We start from the raw sequence: 17,944 nt of genomic DNA on the forward strand, positions 1-17,944 counted from the left end.
AATGGTTCCTATGATAATGAAGGCAGTAAAAAAGCCTATGGGGAACATAACTGTGATTCCAGAAGTGGAAATTTGCCTACTCATTAGCAAGTTACAGTTTACAGTTACAGCCAGCATTATCCTGTGGAACCAGCAGGCATAAGGTCCTAAATCTACTCTCTTTTTGAAAAGGAAAAGAATCATTTTACTTAGGACTTCTAATATCAGTGGCCAAAAGTGCTTAGTTTCGGACAGCTAAAATCTATGTACCCACCAAACACTTGGATGGAGCTGAAGGAAGCTTCCTTGTGCAGGAGAAGAATCCACCCACTCACACACAGCTCTACAGACCCTCTAGCAATAAATGCACCACCTCTAGCTTCCCTGGGGCTCTTTTATAGGATGATGAATATAGGCTACTGAAGAAATACAAGCTATGTCTGGTCTGTGTCAAGTTCCTTAATACCCTGTAGGGGAATTTATTGAGCTTAGAGATGTGTTTCTGACTCCTTTTGAAAAGGAATCTGCCATGCTAATTAATACTCCTGTACCTGTGTGTCTACAAATAGGAAGGTCTTGGGTAGACTTTGAAGGCCTGCTTTCATCATGACCTTCCTCACATCATCTCGCCATTCGGTCATGCCATAATTTTTGGACAGTTCAATCTGGAAACATTCATTTTCTGCCCTAAAGGAAAAAGAAGCCTGTGGAGTTACATTAAATTAAAACATTCTGTCAATTCCCAGTATGTCTTGTGGACCCAGGGTGAAAGGACTCAAGGAAGTTGTTTTCCTGCAGTGAGTCTGAGCACATGCTAGTCCTCGTGCAGCAAGGACAGCCACCAACCCAGGAGCATGTTTTACACAGAGCAGAGATACCCTGAGCTGGCTAGTGCAGCATGTTAACTGAGTCCTAGATCTTGACTCGTTTGAGGACTTGGCGGCCTGAAAAAATATGTGACTGCCACAGAAAAAGGGATCCTCTGAAGACAGCCCCAATGGAGCTGCACCCCTTTACATGCATAGGTGGGAGTTCATTACTTACATGTGAGATGCCAGTCTGGTGAGAGACTGTCTCCCACTTCCCCCAACACCCAGGAGAAGAGCATTCCCCGGAGCCTGCCGCAGAATCCGGCTGATTCGGCAGATGTGCTGTATCGCATCCATGAAGAGCACAAGCTTCAGTTCTGGGGTGTTGCTTTGATTGTACTCCTCCAGGTAGTCCTCAATCACAAACTTCAGCTGTGGGTAGAAACACACAGTTGTGACTACCAGATAAAAGCAATTGTGTGTGTGTGGCAGGGGGTTTATTGTCTGCTGGCACAGCCAGGAGTAGGGGAGGGCAGAGCCTGGTGCTTAACAGAGCCTGGGAGCAGCTCTCCTCCAGGCTCCTGTAAGGAACTGCCATTGGATGGGCTGAATTTAGTTAGTGGTGGGGGCAGTGGCTGCTCAGTGGTGACCTTAAACTAACTCAGGCAAGTGACTACAGTCTGCTGTTCCCAACTGTGCTGTTTGCCTCGAGAAACAGCAGGGTGTAGTTCAAAATAAAAGATAAAAAAAATAAAAAGGCAGCTTATGGCTGCCTGATCCATACTGCTCCAGAGCCTCCCTCTGGGTTAGTTTCCTTGCTCTATAGCTGACCACTGCCTGCTGCTGAATCCTGTGGTTAGGATTCTGGCTGGAAAGCCACAGGTGCTGGGGAAAAAAACAACACTGGCTATAGATGTCCAGCCATCACATGGAATAGCTGCAGGAGCAGTTTCTTTTGTCCTTCCCAAGGCTCTCTTCAACAGTACCCTCAGGCCAGAGAAGGAAATGAAGCATGAAGACATCTGGGATTTGATCCTACCCCCTCAGCAATCTCACTGTGAAGCTGGGAAAGCAGCACCAGCTGGAATTCATACAGTACTGAGAGCCCTGCCTAGATGCCAAAGTCCTGTGTGCAGCAGTGGGGAGTGTGCAGCTGCCTCTATGTCTGGCTGTCTCAGCTGTGCTCACTTCAGTGGGGAACAGGCCTACCTACTCTGCAAAAGGCATTGGAAAGCTCAGTTAATTACCAGCCCTTGTCACACTGCTATCACAAGAGGAGAGACAACAGAATAATCATCTCTTTCTGATAATGAGTGCAAAACGCACCACTCATTGCCTTTGCTTAATTACCACTACCCAAGTACTCCCAGTATCTTCTCCAACAGGGAGACTGGCAGTAACATTAATTACTCGTAAAGGTCAATTGTGAAGTCTTTAATGGCAAAAATAGTATTGTTTGGGGGTAATGTGCCATTTCTTTCCAGCAAATTTCACTTTTCAGTCCCAAGTGTGGCTCATTTGGGAGATTTGGCATAGCAGACTGCCTCCAGGATTGCAATGCAGAGACAGCTTGTTCCACCTCAACTGCCCATCACAACAAGAACAGCCACTATTCATATATGTGCTAGGATTTCACAGGAGACCCCTGGGACAGTTTGTAGTTTCAGACACCTCTAATTAAAGCACCACTATTGTTACTATTACTGTTTTCCTTTGTAGAAGACTGGGAAGATGTGAACATAGTTCACAATGTGATTCCCAGGGTCCTTACCTTGTCCTGGCTGTCGATCGCTTGGTATACTTTGACATTGGCACCTGGCTCCATAAAGTCTCCAAACAGAACTGGCTGGGAAGGAATGACCTCCTCAAAAGTGGTGCCAAGCTCCTCCATCTTCTCTGTCATTAGGCTGTCAAACCAGGTCCGGTCCTCCTCACTGACCAAGCGATCACGGAAGACCCGGCAGCTCTCGTGGTACCACAATCTCAGCAGGTGCTCTTTGTTCTGGTAGGAAATCCCAGCAACACAGCCCCCGTGAGAGAAGCAGAGAAGTGTTATGAGCACTGCTGTCAGGAAAGCTGGTTCCTGCCCAGCATGTGGCCAACTCCACTCCTGTTAAAAGGCAACTGGAGCGGAGAAAGAACTGGGAGGAGGAAGCTGCTTTCCCTTCTCCTCACAAAAACAAGTCTTGTCAAAACAGCTGCTTTGCAGAGAGCTCATTACAGCATCAGTGTATCCCCCTCTATTTGTCCATATGCCGGGCTTTCTTTGAGAGATTTAAATTTTATGTTCTTTGTTCTTATCTTTCCTCTGTTTGATTTAAATTTTACCGTTTTCTTGTGTGTTTTTTGAAAGATCCCTATATTTGGCTGATAGCACAGAACCTATAGCACTTAGGGTCCTAAGTACTTCCTGTGATAATTCAATCTTTACTCGCCAGGCTGGAGCCAGAGCAAGGTCCTCAGGAGAGCTAAAGGGGCAGAAGCAGGTAATAGGACAACACCTCTGCCCCTACTTGGCCCCTGCCTGGTCCCCCATGGCTCCATCCATGGATGGGCTGAATGGGTGGGCTGTGTCCTACTGTGAGTGGGCTGTGGCCACTCACCTGCTTCCACGCCAAGGAAGGGCTGTGATGAAGGGGGCGTCTGCCTGCTACCGGTACCAGGCAATGGCCAAAGGGGAGGCCACCACACCCACTGAGCCATATCAAAATGCATCTTCCATGGGAAATTGAAGCCTGTTTGCAGCCTGTGAATGAGGCCTCAACTAGAATGTTTCTGGTCTTGCCCTGGGTGGCAGGGCTGTGCTGATTGGAGGACTCACCTCGACCTTGCCAGCCTCAGCCATGAGCATGCCCTGGAACACCTTGGAGAGGTCTCTCAGGTTGAAGGTATAATGTGACTTTGCTGGTGTGGGCAGCAGCTGGGATGTGATGGTCATATACACGGAGATTGTGGCATCAACTAAGGGCTCGTTCAAGTCTTTCACTGCAACTGCTCCTGCTGCAGAGACACAAGTAGTAGGAGAGGATGTCAAGATGGTAACTCTGGGCTGAGAGGGTCCTTGCAGTGCAGAAGGTGGCATTGAGTGGCAGAGGTGCTGGCCAGGACTTGGACAGGAACACAATTTTTTCTGCAGAGACACTGAGGGACCTGACCAAGCACCTGCTCACTGCAGTGGAGAGCTGCCAATGGGTTTATCAACTAATGTGAACCAGATTCAGGGTGCAAGAATGCTTTACAGTGATTCTGTGCTGTGAAGACTTCATGCTCCCCAGGAACAGAGGAGGCACAGCGAGACAGGTAATTGATGCCAACCTGAAATATTCCAGACAGGTTTTCCTTCTCCCTCCTTGCACTCCCGCAGTTAAATCTCAGCTACTTTTAAGCTAGGAGGTGTGAATGCCCTCTTAGCTAAACCCCCTGCAATTCATTATGTTCGGCAAATGCAAAGCCACTGAGGAATAATTTCTTATGCAATAATCTGGCAAGATTTAAACACAGCTGCCAGTTTTAGAGCATAATTTTTTTCTCCCAATGAAGTTTATTACAAACACTCCTGGAGCAGTAGAGCCCTATGACACCCCTGCATTTTGCACTTTTTTTGCATCATTTCAAAAATCCTTTTATTTCTTTCTAAATCATAACTAGATGTTTCAGTGTGCTCCTGAGATCACAGTCAGGTAGTGGTGATTCTGAATATTGCAAGTATTCAGAAAGCTCTGCTTTGCTTCTCCCATAGCTGATTATTCTCACTCCTTTCTACTGGCAGATTTGCAGATGAGGGCATATTTGCAAGGATGATCCTAAATTCCCACCCCGTCAAGTTTAAGAGGACTCATTTCACTCCAAATGAACCCTTTTTTCATGGTGGCTGTAGCACCATGCTCAGATCCACCCTGCTCAGCTGTCTGCAGGCTGCAGCAGATGGAGAGTAACAGAAGGCTCTGCTTCCACAGAAGGCTGCTGTCTGGGCAAGTGTCTGTCTGCTGAAAGCACAGGTAAGCTGTGCCATGCTGTGCTCACCAGCTTGTTCTGTTCACAGTCTCTCATCTTTCTGCTCTTACTTACGCACTGGATTTCTGTAACTTTTTTCTCCTAGGAGTCCATCTAGAAAAAGACAAAAAAAATTAGTTCCAGCTTTACCTGCTGAGGTTAAGAATATCTGCATCACCCATCACAAATAAAATACTCTTTGAAAGGCCCAAGCTATTGGATAACATATTTCAACTGTGAAAGCCAGAGCTGAAGTTTGCTGATTTGCACCAGCAGAGTTTGGCTCTGAGATTAAATAGTGTATGAGCTCTCTGTTTGCTGGCCTCATAAAACGCTTTCCCTAAAGCATCTTCAAGTGACTACTGCAAGTTCCAGCTTTCAACACTTTGATCAGATCATCAATATTAACTGGTCCCCTTCCAAACTCCATTTTCAAGCTGACTTTCAACATGAGGAGAAGGTGGCAGTTCTCTGCAGGGCTTACCCATCCAGCTGCCAAGGATGGTGGTGAAGATCTTCTTCTTGCTGCTGTCATCCATCTCGGTGAAGGAGAGATAGTTGAAATGGCGAGTGAGGCGCGGAGTGACAGGATTCCTTCCCCCTCCAGGAGGTCCCATGGCACAGACAAAATTAATATCTACCAGCTTCTTAAAAGTACCTTTGAGAGTGCGAAATCAGGAATGAGTGCTGAGTTGTAGCTAAAACCCCTCGGTACAAATCCCCACGGCAGGTACACCTGTCTAACAGGCCAACTTCTGCCAAGAGCTCTGGGCGTGGGATGTGGCTCATACCGATCTGTTTGCGGTCGTACCAGCCGCCGTGGTCCATCCACTGCCGCAGCAGCTCGATGGGCGGCTGGGCTCCGTACTGCTCCAGCATGGGCATGTTCAAGTCGTCGATAAAAAATATGAAGTACCGACCAACTGGAGGCCCGAACACTCCCTTCCTCCTGCAAGGACAGAACCCGTGGCAGGACACAGGACAGCTCCTATTGAAAAGGTACTTCTAACTTGATCCAAAGGCATGGGTTTTTTTTCTCTGTACGCTTCCCGAGTCAACAGTTTCAGCTATTTTTACACTCCTTTGTAAGGGACTTTGCATGGAAAAGATCTGGAGCAATGTCTCAGGCACTGGCTTCTCTCCAAGTGAAATTTTGTCTACTTATGCACAATGCCAAGGAGTAAATGCATGCAAACAAAAGCAAAGCTTGAGACCATGAGTCTGCTGGAAACTTCAAGCCAGTGGCTGACCAGGGAGGTGAAATCGAAGCTGTTTACTGTGGGGAGTGGGATTGCGGGTGGGCAGCCACATTTTCTCCCTTCATCACTTTCTGTAAAGATCCCACACCAGGGTTTGCAAACACCTGTGCTGTGAAATGCAGTATTTCTGGAATAACTAGAATTGGAGCAACTTTTACTGACCCTCACTAATCCTTATCGCTTTCTTTCCATTATAACAAGCTATTATTGGCTCTCACAATCCCACCTGAGCTGTGCTGTGTGTCCTACACATTATCTACAGCTGTACATGCTCAGGTCTTGGGATGAAACTAAATAGCCAAGCTGATAGAAACACGGAGCTCAGGGATACTGCCTTTGCACACACAGAAAGGAATCTTGCCTCTTATCCAGTTTGCTGTCGATGAGATCCTGGGTTTGGTTAGCAGAGGTCCGTGCTGAAAACATCAGGAAGTGGGTGATGTATTTGTTAGGCAAGTTCTTCAAAAGCTTGTCTGCAATTGTGAGAGTCTTCCCTGTGCCAGTGGGACCAATGCAAAGAACCTAGAAGCACAATCAGCAATGCAGCATAATCGTAGGCAAGCAGTGTGGGAAGTGGATTTGTAGAGAATTTTTAAAGCTATGCAAGCCTTCTGTCAAGCTTTAAAAATTCTCTACAAATCCATTTCCCACAAAGCAGCCTCTTTCCCAGCATTCTGACATTTGCTGGAGGAAATACAGGTTACTGCTCTTTTAGGCAGAAGGACCTTTCCCTTTGAAGGTTGGGAGAGGACCTGTTGGGCTTGCTTCTTCAATAAGATCAGCGGCCCAACACCAAAAACCTCTTGGTGTGGATGGAATCCAACCAGAGAAGTATGAAATGGAACTGTATGAAATGGAACTGTAGGAAACAGGTAAAGAGGGATGGTGATGGGCTATCTAGCAATTGGGGTGTTTTGATTGAACAACTGAGTGTTGATATTCCTTTGGGGTGCTGGCTTGGTGCCTGGGGACTGAATGGATAACTCTCAGTGCTTAAACACAGATTTGGAGCAGACAAATACAAGTCCATGGAAGCGGGAAATAATCTCAAAGTATTAGGTAGCTGTTAAGTTATGACTGCGCTGGGAGAGGAAGAGGTTGAATCAAAAATTCACGGACAAGGCTGGGCACGTACTGGCTTATAGTTGGTGAGCAGCAGCTCCAGCAGATAGGCCATTCGGACTGTGTTCATCGTGGGCACAATAATGTCACAGAAGTTGGTGTCTGGAACCATGGTGAACTTTGCTGTAGCATCCAGCCACACCTCCCAGTGCACCTGAAAGAGATCGGAGTCTGCTTAGAGGGGGCATCTATCTCTTCTAGGGAAAGGAAAACTATTTCTGCTATTTTGCATGTCACCACTCCCCATGCAGCAGCTCAGATTCTGATGAGAAATGCGGGTTCCCAGTCCCTCTGTTGAGTCTTGCCACCCTTACCTTTCTGTATGGAAATGCTGGGAGTGTTTGACTCGTCACTTCTGGGAGGGACAGAGCCCCAGAGTTAGAGGTCATTGCCCCAGCACCAACACACCTGCCCTCCCTTCTGAGGATTGGGATCAAGGAGCACTTGTGATATCTGCAAGAATAGGAATTCTGCCCATGGCAGAGGGGGCTTATCTGTCTTCCTGTTCCATGCCATCACCCACACTGCACTCAGAGGCACAGGAGGTTTTCTACTTGTACAAGACAAGGATCTCTTGTGCTAGATTGAAGCTGCAGATGAGCCTCCCAGAGGCTGCTATACACATGAGCTGGAGCTTCTGCCAGGGCTGTGCTGGAGAGTACAGGAGAAAATCTACACTCCTGACCACCCCATGTGACCTTCTCACAGAGACTATACTGGCACCTTCTGTTAAGCATTTGACACTCATGTAGGGTTCTTTGTTTCATTTCAGGAAGGGGAAGCATTTCCCCTCCCTTTTAAACTCCTTTTAGTCCAGTCTGGTGACTGTCAGTCAAGATGACCCTGACATGCCCTACACTGCAGTCTCTTGTGAAAAAGATGGAATATTTATCTGCCTCGCTGCTACTCCAGACTCTGCTGCACATTGCTCTTCTGCTGTTGTTAACTACTTTCTAACGTAGACAGCTCCATCCATCTGAGCTTCTCCCTGTCCTCCAGCAGCCACAGCTGTGCCACCTCTCACTTTTCTGGGCACTGACAGAGGCACTCAGGTCTCAACTGACCAGCTCTTGGCTCAGCTTTGAAAGATCTGGTTCACAACTCTGAAGGCAAGAAACTGCCTTCTTGATTCAATGAAAAGCTTAATTTTGATTTAAACATTCTTGTTTGCTTCCTATAGGCCTTTCTTTGCCCTTGATGAGCAAATCCTACCAAATCCTGTAGGACTGTTGCTTTCTGGTCTCTCCTTGCTTTCTGGTCTCTCCTCCTAAATTACCCAGCTTGGAATTAAAAATGAAATATTTTACCTGTCCAGGGGCATCCTCATCCAAATCTTCAGTACTGCTAAGCCCAGCATCATCCAGTTTATAGTCATAAACCAGTCCTTCTTCTGGGAAGAGTAACTTGACCTGTGAGAATGAAGCTGTGGTGAACCTGGATGCCACTCAGCTGAAGTCACACCAGGATATACACTACTTCAAGGAAGACTTTACTAATGGGATGCTACCCAGGGCAGGGGGTACAGGTCTCTCCCAGAATTTCCAGCTCCAGGGGTCCCTTTGAGAGAATGGCATACCAGATGCCAACAGGAAGTCCATCCAAAGCCTCCAGGCATGCAGCTCTGATCCCCATTCCTCACTACTAATTCCTCTATAATGGGAGAAGATCTGCTTTTCCTTTACTCACCCTTTCCTTTGACATCTTCTTCCTGAGCCATGAGCTAAAGGCCTCACGACTTGGGGAATCTCCAGTAGCCCCCACACTCCAGATCAAGGCAAATATAAACCAAGGTTCAATCAGCTCTCCCATACGAGCAATCTTCTCCCGGGGAATTGTCTTAAATCCCTTAGAACCAGAGATAAGCAGAAAAAAAAATTTCTCAGGTATAATTAATGCACACAAACCCCAGACTCTTCTTAATTTTCTCATCATTCTATTCAGTGTCTATGTAGCTTTTTCTAGCCAGTTTTTCATAGGTCTTGTTAATATATTCTGTGGATTAAATTTTGTTGTTTCATTGGTGTACTTGAGAGACTCCCTTTGCTGAACTAATGTTGCTCAACAGGAGATGGGAGAAGATTTTAGTCTTAGGTTTTTAATTTGAAAATTGTTCAGCCTTCTTCAATACTAATTCTCAAAGGACCTGCAATCTGAAGTGCATCACTGCTCAGCTCTGATCTCTGCTTTCCACTCATTCTCCAATTCCCACTGCTATAAATAAAAGTGAACCTCTGCCCTCCAGCCTGGTAGGCATGGAGCTTATCTTGTGTTCCTTCAGCAGACAGAGCATAATCCTTCCAGGTTTACCTGCGCTTTTCTGGATGCTGAATTACCTTCTGCCACGTAGTTGAGCTATAGCATGACCTTTCTGCACCAGCATCTTGCTCTCTGGTGACTAACCCTTTCCATAACTTAGCATCCTTAGAGTTACAGACACAAGTAACAGTGATAAGAGGTAGCAAATTCTACCTTAATGGGAATGAAAGGCTGATACAAACATTCCAAGAGCACCAGGAGGCTTCTTGTGAGGTTACCGTCTGTAGAGGTAATTATCTCCTTCACAGAGCTTCGTACAAAGTCAATGGCCTCCTGGAAAGATAGGCAGGGACAGCTCAGTGTCACCATCCAGCACAGCTGCCTTTGGTTTTACCTCCTTGTTCACCTCCATCATGTCATGTTTAGCAGGGAGCATGTGACTGAGAATGCTGCCATTTCCAACTGCATCCCAAGCACCACCATTTTTACTTGAGAAAAGCAAGATGAAGCCCTTGGTTCAGTCTTGACACCAAGAAACCTCTGGGCCTCCCTTTTGGTTCTGTGCAACAGTTAGGTGCACCTTGTGCTATCACTGCTGTTAAATGGTTTGCTCCCTTCAGAATTTTCCTTTGTAGCTCCAGGTTCTTCATTAAAATAATGGCTTACCAGCAGAGTAGAAAAAACAAGACTTGTTTGTACAGCCTTTCCCCTGGAGGTACTCCACTGTAAGCTATGGAACTGCACTAAGAGTGGTTTTGTCCAGAAGATAATTTTAAAATGAAATAAACCCAACTATAATGACCAATAAGACATAGTCACATCTACAGAGACCAGTGAATAACCTCTATTAAAGCCACAGATTTCACAGAGAAGTTTCCATGATAGAAATTATGCTGGTAGGAAATGTTCCCACAATGGCATTTAAATCCAGGCCTTGACAAGCCTGTGCTGGTTGATATTCAAGATGACATGGAAAGGCTGGAACAGAACAGTAGCTCACCTGGAGGAATCTCTTGAAGAGAGATGCCAGCTGCTGTGAGAATCGCTGCATGACATCTGGCATCGTTTTCAGCCAACATTCAATGAAGGGCTCCAGCCCCAAAATGCTGGGTTCCAGATAAACCATGCCACAGCGGGAGACTGTGGCAGGGGAGGCAACAGCCAAATCCTGGACTTCAAACATCATGGTCATGCTCTGGAAATTATAAAAGAAAAGAAAGGATAAGGACCTGCTGAGTTTTGATACATATTTCAGTGCAGGGAGGAAAGCATTCAGAAAACAGGCAGCGAAAGCGGAAGGGATGAGTTACCTCTGTCATCTTGATGATTTCCCCCGAGCTGAGGCACAGCTTCTTATTGTCATCAAGTACCGTGTTCATATTCTCAATCCACAAAGCGTCCACTGGCCCATCAAACATGTACCACTTCTTGTTGGAGTCAGCGGCCACGGTTCCCCGGCGGATGAGTGTGGAAAAGATCCCGTCCGTCCTGAAAGGCAGGAGGAAGGCAGGGCTTGGCCCATCCTGGTTTTGCTGAAATAAATGGCAAAGTTCCCACCACAAAAGGCAATCTTATCCTGGTTCATGTGTCTCCCTTATCCATGAGCTGCAAAAAGGTCCACCCCACTCTTTTTTTTTTAATGAGACATATCTCGGCCTGAGTGACACCACAAAACAATTTCTTTGGGCATCAGGTTCTGGAATTCGTGTCATTTAACTATAAGATGTCAAGCTTCCCTTTAAAATCTCTGTCCTCAGTGAAGAGTAAAGAGGCCTTGCTAGCATCCAGTTCAGATTATCTGCTCTCTGGAGGTGCCTCTTTTTCTCAGGGTTACAAGGATAAATACAGGCTAAAGAGCATAACCCTACCCTCTTTATAGCTCAAGTTTCCCATCCTCAGCTGCCTGTGAACCTGGGTGGTGCTGCAGCTGGTGACCAGGAGAGCAGACACAAGGAATGCTGGCTGTTGACAGCAAGAATTTAATCTGTACATGGAAACCTGGAGTGCTGTTTCCATTCAGACCCTGGGCTCGACTCCTGCTATTAAATAATTATTTGTTATTTTTATAGTACTAGTGAATTCCAGGGTATTGTTATTGAGATCAAGGGAAAACAGTCTGTTCTAAAGCTCAGCTGATTAAAGCAGATGGATTTGTCTGCAGATATATTTTACACAACTGCTGTATTTTTCTTTTTGTCACATTGACATGCCTGTGTAGAGTCACATCATAAATAAACTGTTGAGCTTAATTGGAGCTCCTATAAAATGTCCTTCAGTAAATATGTACCAGATCCTAAGTTGGGAAGCTCTGGTACAGCATCAGTAACATTTACTGGCTTGCACTTTTCCTAGAGGCAGTTATTTTTATATATGTTTAGTTTCCCTCATTTTACAGAACACAATCTTTAGCTTTGTCCTGAAACAAGCGCTGGCTGACAGGACCACAGGGAGATTCACACTGCTTCTCACATCCTAGCTTATGGATAAAGTGGGCTGCAAAGTCAGCCTCAGGTCACATATGGAAACATAAGCAGTAGGACCTGGCTGTAAAGAGGGCAAGTGGGCTCTCAGTTCTTGTTTCCAAACCATGTAAGCAAGCAAGAGCCCTGGCAACGGGAATGAAATGCCTTTTTCTGCCTCAAAGTCATTCCTCATCACTCAAGGATACCAGAGTGTTTATAATAGAACAATTCAAGTGCACAGCACAGAGGTCACTTTTCTTCAGAAGCAAAGCAAGTGTTTTTAAGCTGCTGTATCTTAGGAGCAGGGGCATGTGCTTCAAAGCTGTTGAATTATTGTTCTGCAGTTAATGCTGGAAGTGAGCTGCAGGAACTGTCTGGGCATGTGCTGGCAGACGGGCCAAGCACACAATGAGGGATGTCAGCTTAAATCGCTGTGACTGGCTATTGTAGCTTGGTGGGGATAAGGACTTGATCGCTCCTGGTTTTATGCCACCACCCCAAACGGTTCTCAGCCTTGAAGAGAAGACGCTCAAGACCAGAAAATTGTTTTCTGTCTGGAAGAAAGGAAAGAAGGTTTTGTACTTTACCATTCATGCGTTAGCAAGTTGAATTCTCCATAAAGCTGGCCCATTGTGATGGATTTGGGATTCAGTACAAAGTAGCGGACTGCTTCGTAATTCCCACCACTGGCTGCAGGCTGACCTTTCAGTGATGTCATTGCAGCAGCCAGGACTTCATAACTCTGCAAAAGCAGCACAGCCAGAGTGAACTGCCATGGCTCCAGAACGACAACGCCACTTGCTCTCACAGCAACTGCATTCAAATGCAGTGAGAAAGAGACATAGTAAAGGGTAATATCATAGTACGGAGATGCTTGGCTGAAGTAAAAGCACAGAAATTAAGCACTCTATATGCAGGTGAGGAGGAAGTTAGATCTTCTGTGCAAGAAGCCTGAAGCACCTAGAGAGGTCAAAGCATGTCTCAGCCTTAGAAATCTGCAGCAGAACCAATAAGCCTTAGTCCAATCTCACAGCTCAGAAGTGAACCAGTAATATACCTCCTCATGGCTATAAATTATTACTAACAGGCAGCATCTTTGTGCCCTGACTTCTGTCTGAGAGAGGCTTTAAATGCCAGTGTGGGTCTTCTGTGAAACAACCCTGTGTCACTAGGTAGGTGATGGTTTGCTGAGGCCAGCACAGTGTCTCACCCATACCTTCGTCTTCCCAGAACCTGTTGGTCCCACCAGCATCAGGCCATGACGAACCACGGTGGTCTCGTACAGCTGGATGCATTTAGTCACAAAACCTGTACAGGAAGATGATGCAGAGTGGGTCTGGGAACATATCTCCTTCCTAGAGCAGCATGCTGGATTAAAAGCCCAGGTCCAGAGGGAGCTTGTGGAGAGCCTTTCCCCTCACCATCAACATCCTTCAGATTTGCCTGGATGCAGGACTTGCGGATGGCTTCTTCCAGGATACCATAATCAACAGGTGATTCTTTGATATTTGGAAATAAATCTGAGACGATACCATTGAAGAGTTTGAGGTCATCCTGCAGGAATTTGGGTACGTTGGCATCCCTTATAGCTCGCAGACAGATCAGCTCCTGCAAGGATTTAAGAACTCAGGACTTCAGAGATCTTTCCTCTTGCATGAGGCTGCAGAAAAGGCCCCATAAGTCTATGGCAGCATGAAGTACAAGCACATTTACCTCATCCATATCAGGATTCTCTCTTTTGAGATTGCCAGCTGTCGAGATGACAGTCTTCACAGCTCTCATCCCAAAGTCATAGTGGTCCTGAAAAAGGCACAGAGGAAACAATGTCATCAGATAGAAGAGCACACCTAAAAAAGTAAACTTAGTCATGCACTCAGTTAGCAGGCGAGAAAAGAAAATTAGAACAATTCCTCCTTCATCCAAGTGTATTCTCAGTATCCTTCAAACAACTAATTAGTCCTCAGCTGTACAGTCTATGAATGAGAAAGATGAGAGTAAGTGCACAATGGAAAATCCTAGATGGAAGGAAAAGCAGGCAGGGCTGTTTGGCTCAACTGTCCTGCCTCTGTAATCCTAAATAGGATTTAAGGTGAACCCAAGTCCAGCCACAGGAGCAGAAATGAGAATTAGAAAGATGGAAGGAAGATGAAGAATGGGTGTATCCATAAATATAGGATTTGAGAGATGCTATCACAAGGCACCAAGAAAACCAACGAGGTACTTCATGCCTAGGCTGAGAAAGTCTCACATTTAAAAAATATTCATGGACATTAAGGAATCTACCTGGGAGCTGAGCTGTTCTGACAACAGTTTGAATGTTGTAGTGATCTTCTTTGCAAGGACTTTGGCTTCACTAAACCCGAAAGAGTAGAGTGAGATCTCAGCAATCATGGAGTAATCTGGGACCATCATAGCCACAGGACGAAAGAGAGCCTGGAACAGACAGATCCAACACAATGTCCAAAACACTGTCATTTCTTGGTTTTTTCCCCAGCAAACTGACAAGGCTGAGTATCCATTCCAGACTGTTTAGAGGACACAACATGAGTATGCCTGGCAGCTGTTACTCTAGCACCCCTGCAGACTGCAATCTGAAAGGTGCCATTTCCTTACACATGTGGTTCAAATCTCAAAGTGATCCTGGAGATTCTCCAAAAGCAGCACAGCCTAACTCTTGTCACGGACACACTGTGGGTGAGTCCAGGTAGCATCCAGCACCTTTACTGCCCCTCCTCTTCCTGCCTGTGCAGCCTGCCCTCCTTACCTTCAGGTTATCAGGCAGTTCGGTGCGCCCAGCGTACCCTGGGTTCATTGTGATGAAGACTGCACAGGATGGGACCAGTGGGATCTCTGTGCCTTCAAATATGAAGGATTCCACCTGGAAAATTAAAAATATGATCATCCTCGAAGAACAGAGCCTGACCTGCGAATTAAATAATGAAGCAGAATCTTCCAAGAGGAGAACAATAGCTTTTAGTTGTTAAATTATAAAGTAGAAACACACACAGCTGCCCACAACAGGAGTGACTCAATCTGGTCCCACTGCAGGAACCCAGAATTACCAGCAATATTCTCCCTGTATAAAAGACTGGGCTTGTGGAAGATTTACTGATAGGGTGGTTTTTTTTTCTCGTTTGTTTGGTTTTTTTAACTCTTGAACAGGCTTCTATCCCTTCAGCTGTAAACAAACATCTTTCCATTTATTTTGCACTAGAGATCAGACCTGAATTAATTCATGGCAAAGAGGGCAAAGAGAAACCTAAATCCTTCTTAAAACTGTGTAGGTAGTAATTTCAGATGGGGGATAAAGTAATGCAGAAGAATTTATAGAGAGCAAGTTTCTAATTCCAAGCCAAAGTCAAGGAGATTCAGGTCTTAACCCTTCTGGGCCTCCAGAGAACAAAGCAGAAGCTGGCTGCTAGACTGGCTGACAGCTGAATCTCCATTAAAGTCAACAATTCTCAACAATTCACTTTACAATGCAACTCTGTGTGCACCAATATGCGTTTTTCTGCACATACTGAGTTTTGTGAATCCACCAAAGCTTGGTTAACACTCTTAACAAATTTGGTGCTGAGCAAATCATGTCAGAACACTGACTGCCTTTATCACAGCTCCCATTTTGGTCAGCTCAGTGGATTTGTATCAGAGTGTCTCCCACACTGAAGTCTGCTGGCACTAAAGTCAAGCTGAGAGGTACTTCAGCCTGTGAGGGTGTGGGCAACTCTGGCAGCATAGACTAGAGTGAAGTTAAAAATTCCCCTGAGGATGTTGACTGTAATGGACTGATATGATGTGCCATAGTTAGGACATTGCTCAAACCTCTCCTCAAGGATGTCTGTTTCAGTTGCCCCTGAGAAGTGAAGCTTGAAGGTGTATGCAGAGACAAGGACTTGCCCAAACTAGCTCAAGAGGAGATTTTTTTGCCTGCCTTTGCATCCACATGTTCCTTACATACCCTCTGCTGCTGTGCTTTCTGGATGGTTGTGATCTGCTGGGCCACCACAGACAGCACCTCAATATCGATGCGGTTGAACTCATCGAAGCAAGCCCAGGCACCAGAGCTGGGCAAGGAAGGAAGAATGAAGGCAGTCAGGAACACCACACAGGAGCAAACGTGCAGTCAAAAGTTCAGCTAGATCCAGAAGTTACATATCCACATACTGGGTAGGCATAAGAGAGACCAGAAGTGAACACAAAAGGGCCCTGATGTCCCTTTTGTGACAGTGACACAGCACTGTGTCCTGGTTCAGTGGACACCCCGACTGTCGTCCCAGGCTATGTGATGAGTGCCCATGGCAGTATCTGGTCCTAGAGCTTGGGACAAATTCTCCATGTTATAGATTTGAGCTTTAAAGTGGTGTCATGTTGAATTCCTGAGCTGTAAGTGTAGTAGGTACAGTTTAGACAACGCTTAAGTCCATTTCTCAGAGTTTGGAAAACGATATATAAAGCTGGAAGCATGCATATGAGGAAGGTGATCTTCCCACAAGGCATGGCTTAAGAAAGAAGTTAAATTACTTACAAAGAAAACATCTGAGAAAAGAATATCAGCTTTTGTTGGAGTAACTAATTCAGATTCACCAGTGTGCAACAGACTAATTGGACCAGCTCTGTTTGAAATGTAGAGAAGAGAGAAGCCTCTCTGAGAGGATCCCTCAGGGCTTAGAGCAGTCTCTCTTGGCTGCTCAGTTTTGAATACTCTCAGCAGATTCTCTTCTTCTTAAGATTAAGCAGCTTATGGGCTGAATCTCAGTCCAACATGGATGATATTAAAATAAAGGCCAAAGCTGCAAACATTTGCACAGGTGGATTAGTGCACTGTGGATTAGTGCAAAGCATTTTAATTTTGCCTTAAATGAACAAGGATCTCCTTTTATCTCTCTTTTTTTTTTAATTGGATCAACTGTTCCTCCTTTCTGGCTGGAATTTTGTAACCTTGCTCATTCTGGAACTCAGTAACCCCCTTGCTAAGGCTTTGCTTGTTCTTTTGGGCTGCTGTGAAAAATAGCCACCAATTCCCAGTGTGCAGCATCCCTCAATAACAACACTCAGCATTTCACTGTACCTGGCTAGTCCCTTAAAAAACTTGCCCATTGCCATAAAGTCGAGTTGGTCAGAGCAGTTGAACACTACAGTTTGGATTGCCAGTGCTTTGCCCAGGTCTTTTGTTGTTTCTGTTTTGCCTGTTCCTGCTGGTCCTGCAGGTGCTCCTCCAAATTTCAGGTGCAAAGCTCCTGTAAGTGTCAGATAACACCTACAACAAAGAAGAGCCCAGATGATGAAAAAAGGCATTTGTACTACTGATTTCAGCAAGGAGACGTATGATCTATCCAGCTGGAGACAAGGAGGAATCCATCATTCATTATTTTACAAAACTGCTTAGATATGCAGCATTCTGCAAAGGAGTTAGAGCTAGGTGGCCTTGATTAGTATTCATGGGGGGCTGCATGGATAAATCCTTCTGCCACTGGCTACGAATTCATTCTGCAGAAAAAGGACAGCTACAAAAGGGTAAAACTATTATTTCTGCTGCATATTCTAGAGTACTAGCTGCTGCCTACTGGTTTCTAGAAGAGCTCCTTAGCTATCAGGTGGGCATTTTATATGAGAGCCCTACATTAAGAATTAGGAGAGTGAAAGCAATCAGTCTGAACACTTATCACTAGGAATATAGTAACAACCAATGCCAGGGTGCTCCTGTGCACTTGTCTCAAGTAGTCCTTTACTGTACAAATGGATTCTATTTACATACATTAAGATGTAGGACCTGCATGGTCAGATCCTTGGTGTAATCCTGTTCAGCCGGAAGAAAAAAAAAGATAAAGAAAAGGGAAAAAAGGTGTACTCGTTACCCAGAAAACAATGTCTTTACCTGTCAGTGAGGGGTGTGATAACCAGACGGCCAGTGTTCCCCAGATACTCATAGCCATAGATGAACTCAGCATTGACTGCTCTGATGTACAGGTCTCCCCTTGTCCAGTAGTATCTAACGGTGAGTGAACATGACATCAGAAAGATAAACACTGCCTGGCAGACAAAACAGCAGCTCAAGAGAATACAG

The 17,944-nt window shown here is 45.5% G+C and overlaps 1 protein-coding gene across 1 annotated transcript in view; it reads right to left on the bottom strand.

Annotated features, from left to right (window-relative positions):
- The window catches only part of DNAH1 (dynein axonemal heavy chain 1), a 72,708-nt gene that overhangs the window by 20,755 nt on the left and 34,009 nt on the right, over positions 1-17,944 (bottom strand). Inside the window, 23 exon segments of the mRNA XM_040075865.1 lie at positions 531-666; positions 1,024-1,220; positions 2,560-2,790; positions 3,610-3,788; positions 4,857-4,895; positions 5,266-5,439; positions 5,573-5,730; positions 6,402-6,562; positions 7,176-7,316; positions 8,470-8,571; positions 8,849-9,007; positions 9,632-9,751; positions 10,419-10,613; positions 10,729-10,906; positions 12,468-12,622; positions 13,097-13,188; positions 13,302-13,488; positions 13,594-13,680; positions 14,164-14,313; positions 14,645-14,758; positions 15,839-15,944; positions 16,949-17,137; positions 17,756-17,869. Coding sequence (XP_039931799.1) covers positions 531-666; positions 1,024-1,220; positions 2,560-2,790; positions 3,610-3,788; positions 4,857-4,895; positions 5,266-5,439; positions 5,573-5,730; positions 6,402-6,562; positions 7,176-7,316; positions 8,470-8,571; positions 8,849-9,007; positions 9,632-9,751; positions 10,419-10,613; positions 10,729-10,906; positions 12,468-12,622; positions 13,097-13,188; positions 13,302-13,488; positions 13,594-13,680; positions 14,164-14,313; positions 14,645-14,758; positions 15,839-15,944; positions 16,949-17,137; positions 17,756-17,869 — 3,364 coding nt within the window.

This window comes from Hirundo rustica, chromosome 12, assembly GCF_015227805.2.
Source record: "Hirundo rustica isolate bHirRus1 chromosome 12, bHirRus1.pri.v3, whole genome shotgun sequence".
Taxonomy (NCBI): domain Eukaryota; kingdom Metazoa; phylum Chordata; class Aves; order Passeriformes; family Hirundinidae; genus Hirundo; species Hirundo rustica.